General features: G+C 37.7%; 1 protein-coding gene across 1 annotated transcript in view; it reads left to right on the top strand.

Annotated features, from left to right (window-relative positions):
• The window catches only part of LOC127626532 (SH3 and cysteine-rich domain-containing protein 2-like), a 71,008-nt gene that overhangs the window by 29,305 nt on the left and 24,966 nt on the right, over positions 1 to 16,737 (top strand). The window contains exon 4 of the mRNA XM_052102398.1: positions 16,179 to 16,263. Coding sequence (XP_051958358.1) covers positions 16,179 to 16,263 — 85 coding nt within the window. The remainder of the gene's footprint in view (positions 1 to 16,178; positions 16,264 to 16,737) is intronic.

Genomic DNA, 16,737 nt, shown 5'->3' with positions numbered 1-16,737 from the left:
ATATTAACTAGTAAGGACCACCTAAAATGTCCTCACTAGTCAGTTTTCAATAAGTTTTAATAAATTAGTGAGGACATTTAAAAAAAAATGTGGCCCTCACAAATAGTGAAATCTGCACACACACACACACACACACACACACACACACACACACACACACACACACATAGTCAACAGGGCAGAAAAGAAAATCAGAAATCAATATGATGCAGGTCTACACGCATCATTTCATATTTTTTATGAATTACATGAGAATAGAACATGTATTTTCCCTTTTTTATTTTTTACATTGGTAATTCTATAAAAATAGTTGACAGACAACAAGGATCACACACCCAGCAAATGATACTTAGTACACAAATAATGCAGTAAATAATGAGAAAGGAAAGTACACAATACATTCCAGGTGCCGATGCATGAAACATTCTTAAGAACTACCATTTTCTTCTTAATTTCTAACTTAAGAAAACAGAATACAAAATACAATTTTGTATTCCAAATAATATTTTGGTAACATTTTCTATGAAGCCCATATTTATAATGCAACGTAAACGCATTATTATGCATTAGTAATGTCTCATAATACACATTATAACATGTTATAACATCTCATAAATAATTATAACCACAATTATAATACATTATAATAATTAACTATTCATAGTTATACCTTAGAGTATAATGCACGCAATAATTAACGCGTTAATGGAAAATTTGTTTAACGCCACAATTTCTTTTAAATGCCGTTAACACGTAATATGACCCTTTGAATTAACCGTAGTTCATGAGAAGTGAGTCAATTCGTGCAAACACCGCTAATTTCAATTGCATTGACCGTCGGTTAAACAGATAGTGGGAGACATTATGCTGAGACCTGCGCCAAGCATTTCAGCAGTAGAACATGCCCGCAAACCACAGATAGAGCTCGGAACTTTGTAACAGGATTGCAGCTGCAAGACAGCTGCCATTTTAACATCTGCCTTGCACTGCGTGGCGTGGTACGAAAGTTGTGAGGCTCAGTGCGAGTACGAAATGAAATTGTAAGCACGAGGCAATCTTCTGTGTTTCCGCTATGGCTACGGGTCCTTGAATAACGTATAACGTGCCAGTAAAGGCAGATGGTGGAGTTTCTGGTGACCCCCTTGGGAGTTGGTGCCCTACATATACAGACTGCGTAATATGCATATAGGGAGCGTAGCGGAGTTACTGATTACCTGCTAACGGAAGCCTGCTGGTAATCTACACTGTCAATAACCCATTTAATCCCACCAGTTACAATTGTGACCGGGGTCTAAAAAGAGTTGTTGAAGTATTTTACACAGAGTTGTCAATTGTAAATGAGATGAGTGGTGCCAAGAGTCACATGACCAGAGTTATTTAATTCTACTGTGCTCTTGGAAAGATTATGTTTGTTAAAAATTTAAAAAAAAAAAGTGAATAAATCCTGTCATAATACGTATTTTCTGTTGTTCAACTCTGTTGGTGGGGTTGGTTTTGTGCATATTTTACACTCATGTTTATAAAGATTTTGCGATTATTTGCGAGTAACTACAAATAAATTGTGCAATTAAATGCGATTAAATATTTAAATCTTTGACAGCTCTAATATATATATATATATATATATATATATATATATATATACAGTACTGTGCAAAAGTTTTAGGCACTTCTGAAAAATGTTGCATAGTGAGGGTGTCTTCAAAAATAATGCCATACATAATTTTCATTTATCAATTACCGTAATGTCATACAAAGTCCAGTAAACATAAAAAGGTTAAATCAATATTCAGTGTGACAAGCTTTGCCTTTAAAACAGTCCCAATTATCCTAGGTACACCTGGAGTTGTTCTAGGTTGTTGGCAGATAGGATGTTCCAAGCTTCTTGGAGAACTCTATTTAGCCTGTCTCAATTGCTTCTGTCTCTTTATGTAATCTCAGACTGACTCGATGTTTAGTGGAGGGCTCTGTGGGAGCAATACCATATGTTGCAGGGCTCCCTGTTCTTTAATTCTAATCTTTTCTATTTGCAAAAGTAATGTTTGAGATTTTAAAATGTATTTTTCCTATTCACACACTAAAGCTGAAGATGTAAATAACCATCTTAAGACTAATGTTTTTGTGAAACATCTTAAGTGCCTAAAACTTTTGCTCAGTACTGTATATACTGTATATATATATATATGCACTAATCAGCCTCAACATTAAAACCATCTGCCTAATATTGTGTAGGTCCCCTCGTGCGCCAAAACACCGCCAACCCGCATATCAGAGTAGCATTCTGAGGTCATATTCTTCTCAACACAATTATACAGACCGGTTATTTGAATATCTTGTTGACGAGAGAGATCAACAGAGAATGACCAGACTGGTTAGAACTGACAAAGTCTATGGTAACTCAGATAACCGCTCTGTATAATTGTGTTGAGAAGAATATCATCTAAAATGCTATTCTGATATGCGGGTTGGCGGTGTTTTGGCGGCACGAGGGGGACCTACACAATATTAGGCTGATCGATAAATATACTGTATAAACTTCATGCGCACTTTATTAGGAACACCTGTACACCTACTTATTCATGTGATTATCTAATAAGCGTATCGTGTGGCAGCAGTGTGCACAAAAATCATGCAGATATGGGTCAGGAGCTTTGTTTAATGTTCACATCAACCATCATAATTGGAGAAATTTTGATCTCAGTGATTTCGAATGCGGCATGATTTTGGTGCCCAATGGGCTGGTTTGAGTGTTTCTGTAACTGTTGATCTCCTGGGATTTTCACACACAACAGTCTCAAACATCCAGTGAGCGGCAGTTCTGTGGACGGAAACGCCTTGTTGATGAGAGGCCAATGGAGAATGGCCAGACTGGTTCGAGCTGACAGAAAGGCTACAGTAACTCAGATAACCACTCTACAACAACAGAAGACAATGTCGGGCACTTTATTAGGACCATAGTGTTCCTAATAAAGTGCTCATTGAGTGTGATATATATATATATATATATATATATATATATATATATATAATTATATACACAACACACGTGCAGTATATAATAAGATGAAATAGTCAGAGGTCTAAGCCCTGTGGAGTTCATTAAGGCATGAACAGGTTCAGTATCTGCAGTCAATCTGAATGCTGCCTTATTATGTCTCGGTTGAATGTCATGTTATTGTCTGACAAGTCCTTTGGGAGCTACCCCAAGTCAAGCTTAAGTCTGCATATATTGCCAGATTGGAGTCTTTGAGCCTTGAAATGACAATTATCTTGGAATATTTCAAAGCTTTATAATATTTTACTGTGCCTGCACATCTAGACCAAAGCATCAAGATAAGTGTCTCAAACAACATTGTGCTGTTAATTTACACATTTCTATGGTTTTAGTTTTGTTATTTTATTATTATTATTGTCTTTAGTTAGCTAATGAAGAACTGTTCATACATCATATCATGTTTTAAGTATTGAATTCAGATCTGTTTTGTTCATGAAATGAATGGATAGCTGACCTTGCTTTATTATTATAGGATACAGAAAAATGTGTACACTGCTGGAATGTCATCTTTAGCCAGAAAGAGACAGAAAAGCTAGCAAAACAGAATTTCTTGGTGGCTGGGATTAGCGCTAAAGAGCTTATGCAAATCTCCATCTAGTCTGTTGAGAGAAATATTTGCAGTTACACCAACCTTAGAAGCTTTTTAACACAATACACAAAGACTGTGATGAGATTTGTTTGGGAATATGCAGATTAACCCAGAAAATGTCAGGCATACCTCACCTAAAATGGACTGGACCACAATATGATGCATAAGGGTTGGTTCATATAGGAAAATGAATTGGCAAATAGTTTTACATTGACCCAAACATATATGCATATATACACTCACCTAAAGGATTATTTGGAACACCTGTTCAATTTCTCATTAATGCAATTATCTAATCAACCAATCACATGGCAGTTGCTTCAATGCATTTAGGGGTGTGGTCCTGGTCAAGACAATCTCCTGAGCTCCAAACTGAATGTCAGAATGGGAAAGAAAGGTGATTTAAGCAATTTTGAGCGTGGCATGGTTGTTGGTGCCAGACGGGCCGGTCTGAGTATTTCACAATCTGCTCAGTTACTGGGATTTTCACGCACATTTCTAGGGTTTACAAAGAATGGTGTGAAAAGGGAAAAACATCCAGTATGCGGCAGTCCTGTGGGCGAAAATGCCTTGTTGATGCTAGAGGTCAGAGGAGAATGGGCTGACTGATTCAAGCTGATAGAAGAGCAACTTTGCCTGAAATAACCACTCGTTACAACCGAGGTATGCAGCAAAGCATTTGTGAAGCCACAACACGCACAACCTTGAGGCGGATGGGCTACAACAGCAGAAGACCCCACCGGGTACCACTCATCTCCACTACAAATAGGAAAAAGAGGCTACAATTTGCAAGAGCTCACCAAAATTGGACAGTTGAAGACTGGAAAAATGTTGCCTGGTCTGATGAGTCTCGATTTCTGTTGAGACATTCATATGGTAGAGTCAGAATTTGGCGTAAACAGAATGAGAACATGGATCCATCATGCCTTGCTGTGCAGGCTGGTGGTGGTGGTGTAATGTGTGGGGGATGTTTTCTTGGCACACTTTAGGCCCCTTAGTGCCAATTGGGCATCGTTTAAATGCCACGGCCTACCTGAGCATTGTTTCTGACCATGTCCATCCCTTTATGGCCACCATGTACCCATCCTCTGATGGCTACTTCCAGCAGGATAATGCACCATGTCACAAAGCTCGAATCATTTCAAATTGGTTTCTTGAACATGACAATGAGTTCACTGTACTAAAATGGCCCCCACAGTCACCAGATCTCAACCCAATAGAGCATCTTTGGGATGTGGTGGAACAGGAGCTTCGTGCCCTGGATGTGCATCCCACAAATCTCCATCAACTGCAAGATGCTATCCTATCAATATGGGCCAACATTTCTAAAGAATGCTTTCAGCACCTTGTTGAATCAATGCCACGTAGAATTAAGGCAGTTCTGAAGGCGAAAGTGGGTCAAACACAGTATTAGTATGGTGTTCCTAATAATCCTTTAGGTGAGTGTATATATATATATATATATATATATATATATATATATATATATATATATTTAAGCAAGATTATTTTTAAAACAAAAAAACCCACTTTGCTTTTTAAATTTTAAATTTTTATTCAGCATCCTCTCTCTCCCTCATGAAAAATCATCACAGTGTGTGGGACGAAACAATGCACTGGAGAAATTTAGTTGGATAAAATGTTTTTTGACCTGTGTTCCAAACAGCATAAATGATGACTTCACACAGCACTTCAGGGCTTAGATATGATCACTTTTGAGTGGAACACACCCAAGAAGTCTGCTTGAACATGCATGCTGTATGTATTTCCCAGACCATGAGCTGGTTGCGATGGAAGTTGCTGGAGTTTATTCATTTTGTGGGAGGTATTTCAGAGGATTTATGCACCTGTTTGGGGATGTTCAATACATGAACTACATGCCATTTTACTGTAGTAGAGATGGTCATCCCTAGTTATTACCCTGTACAGCACTAGAAGCTATTTTTTTATTCTTTCTGTTCAGTGTATTGTGATTCAAAACATAGACAATATGCAATATTTTACTCATTTTTGACTCATTCATCCGCATTGGGCTTTGTTCCTTTGTGTAAATATGTTCTTAGCTTGTTCTAAGTTTGGATAATGTTTCACCTTCTCAAATACTTGCTCTGAGTGGTGGTCAATCTCCTTTTTGCCCAAAAATCTTAATGTGAAATTTGTATAAAAAAATATTGATTCTTGTCATGAAAAGATCTATACAGTATTGTGATGTGATCACAAAATATAGATTTTTCCCCTATGTCTACTACAATTTCACATAGTCGATACAGGTGGTGGCTTGATCAGGTCCTGTGCAACCTGGCAGTGATCCAAGAGGTGTGTAGAGTAAAGGCAAACAAAGGTCATCATGCTCCTCAAAGGCAGTTATTTTGTTAAAAGGGGAGGCGACGAACAAGGCACTGCATTGAGGGAAGCCAGATCAATCCTGGTGCCTGAAAGCGATGGGCAATGGAGGTCAACCTTGGCCAGAGGCTGACATTTCCTGAAAAGTCATAATGATTGAGCTTGCTGTCCCATGGGAAGAGGGACTGGAGGCAGCCAATGAGAGGAAGAAGCTTAAATATGCTGATCTGGCTGCTGAGTGCAGGAAAAGTGGTTGGAGGACTGACACTTACCTGGTGGAGGTTGGGTGTCAAGGATTTATGGTGAAATCAATGAAGCACCTATTGAAAGACATTGGCATTGTTGGAGCAGCGTTGAAGTCTCTGAAGAAAATGTTTGAGCCGCTCTACCAACTGAGCCACAGCCGCCCCTACTACTTAAGGTAGTATGTGGCAGATGGAAAGGAGTGTGTGTGTGGGGAGGGGGTAGCTCTGACCCACTTGGTCCTTATCCAAGGGTTTCTAGAAAGTGATTGAGTGGTGGACGAAACTATGCCAAGATGAGTGCTTGATGCTGTCATACGTCACTCTCCAACTTATACTGTTGGGGGATTGGTTTGTGTATTGGCAATGGAGGGGTGGTAGGTGTAAACTGGTAGGTTGTCCTTTCCCACAAAAAAGAGGCCTTGGACATAGAGGTTGTCTACTCATTGGAATGTGTATTGAACCCTGGCTGCATGTATTGACCTGTGAAGGAGGAATGTCTTAAAGGGGAGGCATGAATGAGAATCAATATAAAGTATCTGTCCAGCTGCAGGGGTGGCCTCCCTGAGGACTGCCCCACCACCAGGAGATGTTCCATGATCAGTGGTGAATTCTCAGGGCCAGCAAAGCCTTCTCTGCTAGCCTAACATGCCTAATAAATAAAGATTTGTTCATCCTTTCACTCTCATTCACCTTTTTGCCTATTTATTTTCTATCATTTTCCACTTCTAATTCATCTACAAACGAATAGCAAAAAATGAAAAGTTTATCCAATCAGAATTTTTTCCTTGATGCTATCAAGCAAAGCATGACACCTGTTTCACAAATCGCATGCCCAAAGCCGAGCTTGTTAAACAAAGCAGCGCTTGAGTTTGAGCTCCACCCTGTTATGCCTTCAGAATTTCTATAGAATCCCTCAACAGTTCAAGTGAATGGGCATCGAAAGTCAGATTTCCAGATTCATCAGCCAATCAGATTGATTTATTTGTTCGTGGTGGGTGTCGTCTTTAGGATATGTCCCAGTCGAGGCCTTCTAGCTGGCTATGAGTGACGCAATCACTCATAGCTTTAAGTGATGTACGTAATTTGACAGCGAAGAGCACAAGATCTATAACTGTTAGCACTGCTGCTATCGCCATTGAGAAAGAGATCCTTATGGATTTAAAACCTGAGATATAAACAGGAATGGAGGTCTGATTTTCACTTCTAGCAAATTGGTAAGTGCTTTTTGTATTGTTATAACAACATCAGGAATTTTCGAAGTGTAAATTATGCTGGCCTGAGCATTCAGTGTCAGTTCAAATTTTGAAAAGTAAATGTGTATCCTTACAAAACTAAAATTATTGTAAGCAACATTTAAATTGCAAATATTATTAGATAGCTTTTTCCCAGTATTAGGCCTCCTTGGTTTTGGCTTTCATGCATGGACATGTTTATAAATTGTAAATTGGTATTGTAAGTTGGCTTGATGTAATGTGTAATGTTTAACGTAATAAAAGAAATGAAAGTACTGGACTGCTTGTTAAAAACTATCTGCATGTTTTATTAACGGCATCATACTGCACACAGCCAACACTCAGTAGTTCAACACTATCTGTAGTTGCAGGTAGAATTCACATTAACATGACAAAGTGTCCCCTATTGGCTTGGAATAGTATTGCAACCTAGGAATGATAGCACAGAACACAACATAATGTATTATGTCCATAGGCATAAGGCGTCATATTAATTGTGAATTACACTGGCCACACTGGCCTTGATTATTGGGGCAAACCATCTTTAATGGGTACCTCCCAGCTGATGACCCCTTTGCTGGATGACTGAAGGCACTGGCGGAGGTGTGGCAGGCAATAATTCAGAGCAGGTTCAGACAGCTACCTATGTACCTGATTAATTTCTTCTAGCTGGAAGTTCCAAAGTAAACTTCTGTTTTCACATTTTGAACGGACTTCCCAGGCTGATGTTTTAATTACCTCTGTGCGTTTGCTGTTATGTTCTTGAAACTTGATTTATTAATATATACATAATAAATCCTAATAATCCTAACAAGATGCACGGTTGATGTATCTGACAATTATGGTCTATTTAAACTGCAAAACTGAAACTTGAATTAAAACTGTTGTGTCAGATATGAAGGGGGAGGAGAATTTATGCATGCGCCATGTGCTTCCACAAAAAAAGTATTCAGCACTGGATGCTCCTGTGGTGTCTTGATCTGTCCTTGATCCTCGCCTCCTCATGCTGCATTTAGAGAGTTTATATGTCCTTCATGATGCCAGACTTTGATCAGTTTCCAGGTCACAGGGTTTAGAAACGAGGAAGCACAATTTAAGAAATGAGAAGCATCCTATTTAGCCAGAGATGGAGAACTTGTATTAAAATAAATTGGGAGAAATTGGAACACCCAATATGGTGGATGTAGAAAATGAAGTCCTGGCTTACAGATTAAAAAGCCTATCAATTTTAGATAGAGACATCACCTGTAAATCAACTCGAGACTGCGCATGTGCATTAGCTCGACTAGCCAGGAAAATATAATATAATGATCTGCTGCTTTAATGCACCTATTGAAAAATGTGATGTGTAACCTTTTTATTTTTTTGATGATGATAATGATACCATTTCTTCTTCCCAAAAAATACAAATAATATAATTATGCATTTATTTTGGGATTTTATGCAATTTTGATTTTATTTGATGTTAGTGAACTGTTTGATATTTTAATTGAACTTTCATGGATTTCTTGTTAGCGAACATTGACATGGTTTTCTTATCATGGGTTCCAATGGCGCATGTTCAGTTACTCGAGTCTAACTGTTCATGTTCCCAGCACTCTGTTGGTAGGTTAAAGATTGCTAGTGAATACATTTTTGGATATAATCTGAGCTTTCATTTGCTATTTTAGAACAAAATCAGTTTTATAACTTGGGTTTTTAGTCCGGTTGTTGAGTGGACAGTTTGGTTTTGAGATGCGTTTTTGGGTCCATAAATTGCCTGGCAGAAATAGCTTTCACTCCCATTTTCACAAAGATGAAAATCTGACAACTGTATATGGCTGGTATAGTCTACTTTTTAAAGCCACCTGACATTGTGCATGCATGAATGGCTTTGGTTGTCAGGGAAATCACAGAGCCAGCACGATGTAGGCAATCTCTTCACTACACTTTAATCTAAAAAACAATAGTGTTATTTACACAAATGTATGCTTTTGGACTCCTTTCATAGTTGTACACATTTTAACACTGTTTTCAAAGAACAAGAGGAGATACTTTACCTTGACGGTGATGTTATAGATGAGCAGACGCTATAGTTGATGCTCTTCAAAACAAAAGGGCGGGACATGGAACGTGGTTTTTATTGACACTTCTCAAGGCCAATATAGAAACTTGTTAAACAGATTGTTTGTGATAACAGCTGACTCATCAGCTATAGATCTTGTTGGTCCAGCACATCCCATAGATGCTCAATCGGATTAAGATCTGGGGAATTCACCTTGTCAACACCTTGAACTCTTAGTCATGTTCCTCTAACCATTCTGGAACAATGTGTGCAGTGTGGCAGGGAGCATTATGCTGAAAGAGGCCACTGCCATCAGGGAATACCATTTTCACGAAGGGGTGTACATGGCCTGCAACAATGTTTAGGTAGGTGGCATATGTCAAAGTCCACATGAATGGCCGGGCCCAGAATTTCCCAGCAGAACATTGCCCAGAGCATCACACTCCCTCCTCCTCTTCCCACAGTGCATCCTGGTGCCATCACTTCCCAAGGTAAACGGGGCAGGTGCACATGTACACGGCCTTCCACGTGATGTAAAAGAAAACAGACTCATCGGACCAGGTGACATTCTTCCACTGTTCCGAGGTCCAGTTCCGATGCTTGCACCCATTGTAGGTGCTTTTGATGGTGGACAGGGGTCATCATGGTCACTCTGACCAGTCTGCAGCTACGCAGCCCATATGCAGCTGGGTGCTATGCACTGTGTGTTGTGACACATTCCTCCCGTAACTATCATTTACATTTTCTGTGACCAGTAGACCTTCTGTCAGTTCGGATCAGACAGGATAGCCTTCGTTGCCCTCACGCATCGATGAGCCTTGGGTGCCCAACACCCTGTCACTGGTTTGTCCCTCCTAAGACAACTGTCAGTAGGAACTCACTACTGCTGACCAGGAGCACCCCACAAGCCTTGCGATTTCAGAGATGCTCTGACCCAGTTGTCTGGCCATAACAATTTGGCCCTTGTCAAAGTTGCTCAGGTCTTTACTCCTGCACATTTCTCCTGCATTCAACACATTGACTATGAGAACTGATTCTTCACTTACCATCTGTGGCAAGGAGGAGTGTGGGGCCTGGCCGTGATGACACACACTCAGCCCGTAATTAGGCTAATCAAGCCAACCAATATAACAGGTTAAAAGGGAAAGGAGGAGGTGAGAACCGGCTTGACAATATAAATCATTATTTAATGATCAACTTAAAGCAAAAGATATACAACACAAACGCATACAAATCAGCTGCCTGTAGCTCTCTCCCTGCCGAACTGCCACCTCCGGCCACCTTTATCCCTCTCGTCAGCTTGATTAGCCAGATTAGGGGCTGGGCTTATATATATATATATATATATATATATATATATATATATATATATATATATATATATATATGTGTGTATTATTAAATATTAATTGTCAATAAAAAAAACGTAATTGAATCAATTCAGGATAGTGTGTGTGTGTGTGTGTGTGTGTGTGTGTGTGTGTGTGTGTGTGTGTGTGTGTGTGTGTGTGTGTGTGTGTGTGTATGTGGTAAAATGAGGAAATGTCACAAGTTCCATATATCTCAGATGAAGGATTACATTTTTAATCATAGGTAAGGAAAATAAGTTAAGAAACCTAGACAGTATGCCAAAATGCCAGCATAGGGACAGTATCCAAAACACAAAAGTGATTTTTTTCAGCAGGGCATTGGTGTCTTTTATTATAATTCTTATGGCATCGTTGTATTAAAGCAATAAGCAATTTTAGACAATTCTTTGAGTGACTAACAACTTCCCTTCAAAAATAAAAACCACTCTGATCAAAAAGCCACTGATAGCTTAGCTTTATTTATTTCTTGTCTGTTATCCAGCTACATTGAACAGCTCTGAGCATATACAGTAACTTTCTCAACTTTCAGGCAAAGTCGTCTCGCCTTTTCCCATCTCTTTCTTTCTCTCTCTCTCTCTCTCTCTCTCTCTTTCTGTAATACAGCATATGGCACTGCAGCTTATGCAGCGTCATGTGATTTATTTTTTCATGAATATCAGCAGTTATAAGACCTCTGTTGTTTCCAGTGTTCAGGTACAATGTGACCTCTAGTTTTGTCATCAGTCCCATATGGCCAAACTGAAATGTATTAGAATGCTAGATTATAAATTCAGCTTTTGACCGATTATAGAGCAGTGTTGGGGAGTCACTTATTAAAAGTAGTGACGCTACTAACTTTACATTTTTCAGTAGGATCAACTTTTTTCAAAAGAGTGTAGCTTTTGCTGTAATGAGCTACTTTTTCAACAAATAGTGGTGTAATGTGAAAAATGTCACATTGCAAGTCATATTGTATATCTCATGCACCATACAGGCAAAATAACAGAGGTAATAAACAAATGCACTCCACTATAATATCCTCCTAAAATGTAGTGTTGTGAAGTGGGAAGCTGAGTTTAGTGAATCTGTTCATTTTGACAATTCATGTAAGTGATTGTGATTCGGTGATTAAAAAAACCTGTCCTTGCACAGATGGCCCAGCACAGCATTCTATGTCTATGTTTTTCCAGTGAAATGTTTAGTGAAATGCTGCTGTTCATCACTATATTTTCAACATTATTCCAGCTTAAATGCAAATCTCAAATCTTTTAGATTTACATTTACATTTATGCATTTGGCAGACGCTTTTATCCAAAGCGACTTACAGTGCACTTATTACATGGACAATCCCCCCAGAGCAACCTGGAGACACAATGGTGGTGGCTGTGGGGGGGTCGAACCAGCGACCTTCTGATTACCAGTTGTGTGCTGTAACCCACTACGCCACCACCACTCCATTTAGTGGATTTAGACTCATCCTCATCCATTTGTTGGAGTAACGCCCCCACCTCTTTAGTATTCATCAACATTTATCTTCTGAGGAGTGCAAGATTAAAAAAAAAGAATAAATGTTATATAATTTTTTTTCTTATTGCATAATTACTAAGTGTATAGGGTCGAAAGTGACCTAAGATCTGTAATAGTGTCGCAATTTGTTATTTATTTGTTGGCGCTTCCTAAATCATATTTTATTATTAATTTATATCTATTACATGCTTCATTACATGTTTTGCTGCAGTTTCCCAGTCAAATGTCCAGCAGGGGGCGCCAAAAGTGAGTGAAATGGTGTCATAATCAGACAAGGTTTTTATAGTGAATATTATATGGAGGTTTTAATTAGTAAAACGTACCTCCCTAACCTAAAACGTTAGCCTAAACCTAACTGATAGTGTTCTAAAAGCAAATGCGACATTAAAAACACATTTTCTGAAGCAACCACATAATTTTGTGTCGCTTCTGTGACACTTTCATCTCACGTGTCAGTTTGCGTGCTTGGCTGGGCTCAAACCTTGATCTTTCAAGTTCAGAGTCTAAATTCTCTATCAGGTGAGTTACATCTGAACTTATTTAAATTAGAATAAGTGTGTAAATATAGGTGGGTCTGTAATACAAGCATTAAAATGTATAATTTTTCAAATGATACTTTAGAGTAAAAGTGTTTCGATATCATAGCATAGCAGTGTGAGTATTAGTGTGATTAAGTAAATGTTTATAAAGTCATAATCAACCGTTGTAGTCCTGATTTGTGCGTTGTTGTTTTTTTTTTTTGTGGTGAAACAGAATTCGGCACGTAAAAGTCCATTTGGAAAAATTTAGTTATAGTAACATTTATTCTATGAGACTATGCTGACAGTTTTAGTTTTCACTTCATCCACACTGTTATTTAGATAAATAAAGATTTGCTTTTCATTTCAGTTTTACTTCAACTCTCCGTCTTTGAGGAGTCAGGTTTGCAGTGGGTTTGTTCTTAATGTGCTTATGTTAAATGTGGCCACTGAGCTTTGCTGAAGTAATGGACAGTGAATTTATTACAATAACTCACTCTCTTACACACTCACAGAAGAGAATGTGGAATAAAAGCTTTTATTTATTGACTGTCCACTAGTGTTGGGTTCGAGTCCACCTTTGTCGAGTCCGAGTCTTAAACAATCAAGTCCAAGTCAAGTCCAAGTCCAAAAAGGGCCAAGTTGGTCTCAAGACCGAGTCCACAGCAGACAGAGTCCGAGTCGAGTCCGAGTCTGAATGAATCCGTTCATGAATCTGAATTTTAAATTGTAACTGTAAATTCAACTTCAATATTTTAAGCTTATTTTAACTTTCACAACTAAGAAAACACAATTGTCCATATAAATGCTACAAAAACACTCTATATTTTATGATTAGTTTCCATCTGAAACGTGTGCAGTGTGAATAGGGCAGTGTAGCTGTTTGAATGTGACACTTGTCTGATTTATTCCGTGCGTGTGGGGAAAATGAATCTTCAGAAAACTTCCCGCTTATATTTTCACATGTTGCGTGAAGACATGGAACGGCTTCTTTCAGCTTGTTGTTGAAAACGCATTTTTGCATTATTTGGGGCATTTGCGCTGACTGACAGGACGATACAGAGCGTGAGCACAAAGCGCATGACATGATTGCCATGGTAACCAGACACATTTCAGCTGATTTGTTTTTTCAAGCCTACATTCCATGTTTTGATGGCTTTTTTGTTGGAAGAAGTGGACAGGGTTTTAATGTAAGATCCTACATCTTTTTGGAAATTAGAAACAATAGGTTTAATTTTCAATACTTTACACTTATGAATGAAGTACTTTGCAAGAAAAAGATATAAGTTACATAAAAAGAGACCTCTTCATAAAATATTCATAAAATATATATTATAAATAATAAACCCAAATAATACATTCTCAAAAAAAAGTTGGAAGTCTTTATGGCTCAAATCTATAATGAATTGAGATACACCCTTCCAAAATGTCTTTGTGTCATCACAGTACCAAAAGAGATGGAAAAGAGTCTCGGGTTGTGTATCACAAAAAGTGCAGTTCACATTAATGTTTATTGAAAATCTTGACACAATAAAAGTTTGAACTAGATAGTATCGATGAAGAAGTTTAAAAGAAACCTCTTTCATTTTATTTAGTAACAGATATTTGTTAGGAAGTGTCCAAACCTTTTTCCACACAATATTTTTACAGATCTATTCCAAGTTACACATGGACTGGAAACACAATCATTTTGGAAAAAATCTCAAATATGTCTATTATTTTTCATATTAGGAGGTTTAAAACAAATTAAACTTACTTCTACTGGTGTGTCAGATGGATCTGGTGGAGTTATATATGAAAAAGATAAATAAAATGACCTTTAAGTACCATAATGACCCCAGTCGGAATACTCTTTGGGGGTGATAGGGATTTTGTAATGAAATAGAAATTCTTGATATGTGAACAGATGACCATCCTTATTAAACAATTGGCTCACAAAATTAATACCAGACTTATGCTTGTAAAAAATATCCTTATTATTCCAGATAAAATAACTAGTTGGAGAATAATTGTGCTTGAAAACAATAGATAATTCTAAAAGTGCCTGCTTGTGAAAATTAGACGGAAATTTATCTATGTTAAAATGACATAACTTCAGACGTTTTAATCCTCCCATCTTGGAAAAGATATGTTCCGGTATGATGTTCCAAATAGAAGATGCATTTCTTAAGTATGTTCTTACCCAGTTCTAGAGGGATCTGGGCAGAGTTTTTCAGGGAAAGGGTAGTATCGTTAGCCAGTTGGCTGATGATCATTTCCTTTCCTGCACCTCTTAAATCACTATTTTTAATAACAATTGAGTGGTTAAGATGAACAAATAAGGTGAAATAGGAACCTTGGTGTATTCCTCGCTCTAGTTTGAATCTTGGGGAGGTGCCATGTTTAAGCTTAATAGATGCATTAACATTGGCATACAAGGACAATAATCAGACCCAAATTGCCATTGTTAATCATTAAAAATGTTCCGCATTCCATAACTCACATACCTCATTTGTGCATGTGCATATTCATACTCAGCCTCATGATGATTTAGATGTGATTTTATTGCCAAGTATGCTTACACATACAAGGAATTTGTCTTGATAACAGAAGCTTCCAGTGCACAAACAATACAACAACAACAAGACAGAGATATGAAAAATATTTATATATATATATATATATATATATATAGTAAGTAATAAGTATGTACTGATACAAATAATAATCTGTTACATACAGTGCAAGGGAACATAATGGCAGAAGATGTAGGATATGTTGGATAAATATAAATAGACTAATCTGTGTATTGCACATAATTATTGCTCAATGGGGCAGTTTTAACTGGTCATGAGATGGATAGCCTGTGGGAAGAAATACTGTACCTGTGCCTGACGATTCTGGTCTCAAATATTTCTGCTTTATGTGATGACAGTGACATGAAATGTCATTAATTCTTGCATGTCTCATGAGCAGTCCCATGACATAATTTAAAATGATAAATAATGATACAAACTTTCTAAAGATTCACTAATTTGTATAAAGTCATCAAGTTAGCCTAGGAAAAACGTCTAGTCCTCAGAGAATCACACAGTTATGATATAGTAACACACACACACAAACAGTCTCTCAGTCGAGCCTTTGTACTTGAAAACATGAAATTACCAAGTACATGTCCAAAAACAAATATAGACAAAGGCAATTGCTCTGATACTTTTTTAGGAAAAGCAAGCGTGTTCATTTTTACCTTTGCTAACACTCTGTATGTCTGTTTCTTAAATCTCTCCTGTTTATCAGTCAGGTGTTTTCAAAAGGAACTTCAGTTCTCCTCTTCTCACTTATGATCACTTTGGTATGGCTAAAGATGCTTCGCCCACTCAAGGTGAGGATTCTGTAACTAATGCCACTATACAGTCACAGCAAATATTTCAGTTTTTCTTTGTATAAAGAGTAAATAGCTTTAGCTGTACAAAACTACTGGGAAAAGATAATGGGCCATAAATGACAAATGAGATTTTTATGCCATTTTATGGATAAAATGACCTGTTTGTTTCCCTGAATCCTTTTATTTTCAACCAAGAAATGTGTATTTGAAAGCAATACTATATAGGATTAGAGCTCATTAAATCGTTCATTGTATTTTCTTAGAGCTGTCAATGTTAATGCATTAACGCATACGATTAATTAAAATTGTCTTAATCGTGATCAACGTTTTTTCCTTTAATAAAGAATAAACCAGCATATAGACTGGTTGGAGTAGGGCATTTGTGATGTGTTCACCTGAAGTCATTACACTGATGCTCAAACACATACACATCAAATGATCTCTTAATGACCTCTTAATGCTATTTAAAAA

Source organism: Xyrauchen texanus, chromosome 33, assembly GCF_025860055.1.
Source record: "Xyrauchen texanus isolate HMW12.3.18 chromosome 33, RBS_HiC_50CHRs, whole genome shotgun sequence".
Lineage (NCBI taxonomy): Eukaryota > Metazoa > Chordata > Actinopteri > Cypriniformes > Catostomidae > Xyrauchen > Xyrauchen texanus.
Note: the sequence above shows the minus strand (reverse complement) of the source record. Positions and strands in the feature narration are given on the sequence as shown.